At 40.4% G+C, this 6,516-nt stretch overlaps 1 protein-coding gene across 1 annotated transcript; it reads left to right on the top strand.

The window, feature by feature from the left end:
• The first annotated feature begins 434 nt into the window (after positions 1-434).
• LOC109299502 (serum amyloid A protein-like) lies at positions 435-3,575 on the top strand. The gene is made up of 4 exons (XM_019520011.1): positions 435-522; positions 867-985; positions 1,371-1,512; positions 3,332-3,575. Exons 2-4 carry the CDS (start codon positions 883-885, stop codon positions 3,495-3,497), a joined length of 411 nt encoding a protein of 136 aa, XP_019375556.1. The 5' UTR covers positions 435-522; positions 867-882; the 3' UTR covers positions 3,498-3,575.
• Positions 3,576-6,516: the final 2,941 nt, after the last annotated feature.

Genomic DNA, 6,516 nt, shown 5'->3' with positions numbered 1-6,516 from the left:
GCTACCTAAAATGACTGTGTAACAAGGCCCTTATTTATAACATGCATATCCAAATACTGCGTTACTCCATCAGCCAAAGCGGAATAGTTGAAGCTGTGCAGTTCTCTGCCCCTCTGGCCTTTCCTGGCTTTCTTCATATCAGACTGAATAAACAGATGTCCTAATGAAAAATAAAATTAAAGCCAATAAAATGCCCCATTTTAGTAAACTGTTTATCATAAAAGTGCACTTCTTCACTTACTGGGAAGCAAAACAGAAATAAACTTGGAATTTATAAAACTGCCAAGGAGTGCAGAACATTTCCTTCCCTGTTAGACATTAGGCAATAATGGTTGTTGGCAACTGTCTGCAACAAGAGTGCGAAGAGGTCAGATAGGCGGCAATGGAATTTGACGAGTGGAATTCCCCAACTCCCAGGGAATGCTCATATTCATTCCTTGTGTTTTAGGGACTCATAAATATAATCTCTCCCTATGTGTCTGAGTAGCCACACCAAAAAAAATCATTTCTCATACTGCAGAGGTAAGTTTTAGTCTGAAGTTAAGCTTTAAGTACCTCATTTTAACCTTTTTTTTCTAGTTTGGGAAATAAGATATATAGGATGTATGACTGTCCTGTGTAAAATACATTATGCAAAAGTTAAAAAAGAAATTTTGACATAGATGTTGTCTCTGAACTGGGCATTTGAGTGGATTTCACTTTCCTGATTAGCAGTTAACCCTTGGCCATGTCTTCAGAATTGTGTGTGACCTTGCTAATCTATATACCAGACCAGTAAGAGTGACAAGCCGAATGAATATGCTGTCTGGAGTCTTTAAATGTTTGCCTTGATTTCTGATGAACTGTTTCTCCTAATCCTGTTACAGCCTAAACCAGTGAACTATGAAATTCTATATCAGTGTGCTGCTGTTTTCCCTGGTCTTGCAGGCCAGTGCCCAGATCTGGCTCTCTAAGGTTGCAGAATTCCTAAAGGAGACAGCTAGACGTAAGTTCTTTTCTAAAAATATGTTCCTACAGGAAAATCTCCTTGAAAGAATTGTTGTGCACAGGATGAAGGGTGTTGTCTTCTGAAACCAGATTTTTCCCCTATAGTTCTTCCAGATGTTTTGAGGGGAAATCCCTCCAGCTATCTTCACTTCACTGATGGAAGTAGTGGTTAGAAAGAGAGATTCAATAGCTGCAAATCCATCAGTGTCTAGAGAGAATCTAACATAGATGAGCCTTTTTACCTACTATAGAAGCACTGCATTCTGAAGCCAGTGGTGTGAAGTAGGAGGAATAGTGTTTGGTGTCTGCTAGGCGGAGGGTAAAATAATTTCAAAACTTGCTTAAAATGTGTGGTGTTTCCATAATACTCTCTCCCTTCCCAGGTGTTATGGAAAAGCACAAAGTATACAAGAACATGCATGCAGAGAATTATATAAATGGTGATAAATACCAGTATTTCTATCGTTCCGGAGAATCTGCTACACGCAGCAAGCATGGTGAGGCCTGGGCTCCAAAACCTAACAGGTAATTGTTGCCTCTTAGTGGTAAGAAAATATGTGTAATGAAGTAGTGATGAACAGCATTCTGATTTACAAATCATTATTAACTCATTTACTGAGAAGCTATGTTTAAATTTAGTAGAAGTAACCAAGTTTAAATGAGAAAACTGAGCTCCTTCTTCAATGTAAGAATGTTACATTCCAGAAGATGGGCCAGGGGACTGATATACATAATCCTACTGGATATTAAAAACCTGGACTTCATACAGACAGTGGCTTTATGGCTCATTGCAACCTAACGAATACTGTTCTTGATCTTCTTGTACTTGGCAGGTTATAACTACCCTCCCCCTTCTTGAATGGTCCCATTCTTTCAGTAACTACCTTGCCTATTCTACTGCACTATTTTTGTTTTATAATGACGCCTGATAACACTTCTTGGGTGCATCTACGTGAGACATTTATTGTGCAGTTGACTAATTAGCTGCTCAATAAACATCTCAGCAGCTACATGTGCACCCCCATTAGGCTGGAGTAAGCTCATATACAAGTAAATAGTACTTGTATTTACTAGTACTGTATTTAATAGTACTAGTATTTACAAGTACTATCCTGCTGTGGAGTAAAAACTCCAGAGCAGCACATGTGTAGACACTGCTCCAGCTGGCTGAGGCATGAGCGTGCTTCAGTACAGGGACTGCCTGCTGACTAGCCCCATGCTGAAGCACCCTTGTGCTCCAGCAAGCCCCCCTGCAGTACATTGATCCAGGGGAACAGCCCAAGGCTGACAGGTTAACCACCCCTGGCTGCTCCAACCTGGCTCAACATGCTGCACATGAATAAACTCTGGAACTTATTGCTCTCATGAGCACGTTCAAACTGTATAGCTGGGAGCAAATAAGCTTTGGAGTTTGTTTATGTGCAGTAATTACTGTGTAGATATGCCTCGTCACTCCTAACTCACAGCCCTCCTTTATTGCTCTAAGTAGACTGCTTGCATTTAGGTGGAATCTTCTCTTTGCTATTTAGCTCAGCCTGTGTCTGCCTGTCTCTTAAGGCCTGGGGAAGGGTGCTTGATGCCTAAAAACTTGTCCAGCAGCTCTCCCAGTTATACACTTTCTCTAATGAAAGATATTATAAAACATCCTTGCCTTTGTTTTAATGACTGCAATCTAATCTCTAATTAATTGTAAGATAATATCCCATTAATTTGGGGGGGGCAATTATTTTGGGCGGAGGGCCTCTTACTGAGTTTTGGCAAGCCATCGAGGGCCGCGTGACAGGCAGCCAGGGGCAGATAAATTTTAATTTTCTTAATTTCTGGGGGGCCCCGCCAGCCAGATAGAATGGCCTGGCAGGCCACATCTGGCCCCTGGGCTGCATTTTGCCCACCCTTCCATTAATTTTTTCAAAGAAGCTGAATTTCTAATCATCATGCTTTTAAAACTGCCATAGTGAATTGCAGCCTCCACTTCATCCTTTAATCAACATTAAACCCATTTCTTCCCTGTTACATTGTCTGATATCACAATGGTCATAGATTCCATCCTGATCCTCCAGTGAGAGCTGTTGTGGGTTGAATGTGTTACTTGTGAAATTAAGGACCCTCAAGAATGTAGTACAGGCAATTTGTCATGGCTTTCACATTTGTGGCTACTGTAGTGATGCATCACTGGGATGATTCCTGTCATTCCAGACAGGCAAAGATTTGTGAGTGTCTATTTGGGTATGATTAGAAAGGGTCCTGTAGAAATGGAAGGAGTATATGAGTGAAGAGATGAAAAAGAAATAATTTTGCATTGAAGTGGAGATTGCCTAAAAGAACCTTTATTTCACGTTTCCAGTGATTTCTGGAAGAACTGGCAAATGGGATGTGGCAGTGGTAACATTGACATTGCTGGCACTAGCGATACTGGTGATGGTGGCAGTGGAGCAGAAGACACACTTGCAGTCAAAAAAGAAAGAGACCGCAACCACTCCAAACGAGCACACTTTCCCTGGAACTATTAAAGCCACCTGTAAACCATTGCAGTTTTCTCTATTTTTCCTACCTGCTTTGCAAAACCGAATAAAGAAAAGCTGAATGTGCTGAAGCTTTTGGTAAGCTAGCAAACCCTCCACGGTTATTGTAGATAGGAAAAACTGTAAATATGGGATGGAGATATACATGATGCCTGCTATTAACTGGCTATTATTTGAAGACACTTGCCAGGGCAGATTATTTACTGATTGCTCTTTATTAATTTTCTTGCACCTTCCTGCAGCACAGCTGATATGGACCAATGCCTGCCAGTAGGATTAATTCTGGCAACACTTAAAGGGTTTTGGTGTACAGGGGCACACAGCAATAATATTTCACTGGTAAGGGGTTATCTATTTCCTACTAGAAGGCTGGGGTAGCAGGGGCAGCCAGTGGTCAGAACCTGCTTTTCAGTTTCTGTGATGCTTGACGTTTCCTGCAACAAGATGGGTTGTAATACATGGGTATTAGAAGTCCAAGAAAACCAGATTCCAAGAAAATAAAGAACTGTTCATTATTTGAAAAAACTGTAGAGTGCAATTTTTTTTGTCTTAGCATCTGTCTGTATATGGCAAAACCAGAACAGAAAACTGATAATGAGAATGGAATTTTAAAAGAAAAGGAAAAGAACAGTGAACAGGTTATATCTGATGATATAGGCAACTTCCAATTTAATGAAAAAGAAAGAATTTGCAATATGTGCTCAGCTTTGAACAATGTTTTTTGCTAAGGATGCTTGAAAATACTGCACAACAAAGGCTGTTTGCCTTACAGTGGTTTGGAAACCTGTTTTCAATGCTTAAGAACTTACATTTTCCAAAAGAACGTGGTAAGATAGAGAGTATGAAGACCCACCAGAGCTTCTGTAAAGCATTACTTGCTTACCACTTGCTCTTTTTTAATGAAACGATACAAGCCATGTCTTCAGAAAGTGACTTGAAAAAGAGGGATCTCAATTTTTTGCAAACCTAAAATGTTGTTTGCTGGCGCTTGTTTTGGTAAGGTTTTTTTTGAAAGACAATCTACAACATCGTTTTGTTTTAGGAGTAATATACCCAGAAGTGGAGACATGTCCACGCTGTAGTTCCAATATGGGTAATTATAATTTCCTGGGGCAGGGGGCTGGACTAGAAGATCTTCCGAGGTCCCTTCCAGCCCTAATGTCTATGTCTATGAAACACTACCTCAGGTACCAGGCTTGGCGGCTGCAAGGAACACAGAATGTGCAAGTCTGTGTTACCAGGAATGTGCGGTGCCTGGAAACTTGGGAGATGCCTCCACAAATCCTAGTGACACACAGTGCTGCTAAGTACTGTATGGATGCAGTAGCATGACTAAAGCAGTGCCACAAGGGCAGGTGTCCCAGGCACCAAATTATGCTGGTGAGGGCCACTAGTAACAGCCAGAAGTCACTGCTGCCCCTATGCATCTCAGTTGTCCTGGGCACTGCCTCTATTATTACATGTCTGTCTGGATGTAGTTAACCAGGATCTTGTTCTGTTTTAACGAGCATTACACATACTATATGAAAGGTGATTGTTTTTTTTCCTGCTTGTAGGTCACACGCCACCTTAAATGGAACAGTACAAACAAACCAAAAGTGTCTGATTGAGTTTCCATTACTTGCAATCTTTTAACCAAGACTGGGTGTCTTTTTAAAAGAGGTGTTCTGATTAAAACTTTGCAATAAATGTAGGAATTAGTGACTATATGATCTATGAATTGTCTCAAGAGATGGAAATGACACTACAGCCATCTTTGGGTATTTAAACCTGTGGATTTTCCAAAGTTGCAAGTGTGTCAAGAGTTAAGGTTTGTTCATCCGCGGAGCAGTCCACAGACTTCACAACTGTGGAGCCTAGTAATCTGGTTCTGAAGAAATCCTGAGAGTTGGAGGACTGGAGATCTTGTAGAATCTGTTACCGGATGTTTCCTGGATCCAGTTAATCCCAGTCATAGAAAGACAGGACTAATGTCACCATGTTCGTTTTAGGCACACATGGGCCAAGCCCCTTCTTTGAAAGGGTTTGAGGCCTAGGGTGGGAGCCTGTGCAGATAAACGTAGATGCTCTGATGTGGAGGATCCATCCCAGATTCCCACAGCTGCAGGTCATCCTGCAAGTGCATGTATTATTCCTTTTCTTTTCTACTACCCTGCGTGAATTTATTAACCTGTATGAGTGATTCTCCAGCCTAGAAGGACCTACTAAGAATGAGAGAAAACAGTAAAAAAGAAAAAAAGAAGGGATGGATTTAAAAAAAAATGTGGAGTGGTCATGGTGGTGTGATTTTCATAGCCACATGAAAGATTTAAAGGATAAATTCAACTCTCATAGGTGGCTATAAAAATCTCATGTACAAAATATAATCCCTTCTGTTCTCTCCAGCTTGTTTCAGGAACAGGATCTTCATCAGTATGTCTAGGGCTGTTAAGATCGTAACTATTCAAGGAGTGGTACTATCAATCCAGGGAGAACTAGTAGCAGCTGAGAAGAACTCAGTTCAATTCTAAGCTCTAACACAGACTTCTAGGATATTGAGAAGTTATTTATTTTCTTTATGATTCAGTTCTCAATTGGAAAAGTGAAAAGGGCAACCACCTGTCTTTTCTCCCTCACTTTCCTGTGCTGTCTACTTGGACTAGGCACCAACAAAGGATTGTCTTTTCTTGTGTATTTGCACTAAGTTCAATACAATAGGGGGCTCTGATATTGGTTATGGTTGCAAGACACTACCATATGAAAATCAGAAAAGAAATAATTCTCTGACTGTAAACTGGAAGATCAGAGAATATTATTGGCCTATAAATTCAAGCCTATCCATGTGGGAGAATGTATTTTGCTTGATACTGTAGGTTTATAATATGCCCATATTATTCATTCATTAAATACATGACAATTTGTTTTGTGTTTGCAATGCACAAAAAGTTTAAAAAGTATTCTTTCTTCAGAAAGCAGCTGCAGAAAAGCCCTTAATTTTCTTAGAACCCAAATCAATAACTTCAAACAC

Source organism: Gavialis gangeticus, unplaced genomic scaffold (assembly GCF_001723915.1).
Source record: "Gavialis gangeticus isolate Ggan-Ray unplaced genomic scaffold, GavGan_comp1, whole genome shotgun sequence".
NCBI lineage: Eukaryota > Metazoa > Chordata > Crocodylia > Gavialidae > Gavialis > Gavialis gangeticus.
Note: the sequence above shows the minus strand (reverse complement) of the source record. Positions and strands in the feature narration are given on the sequence as shown.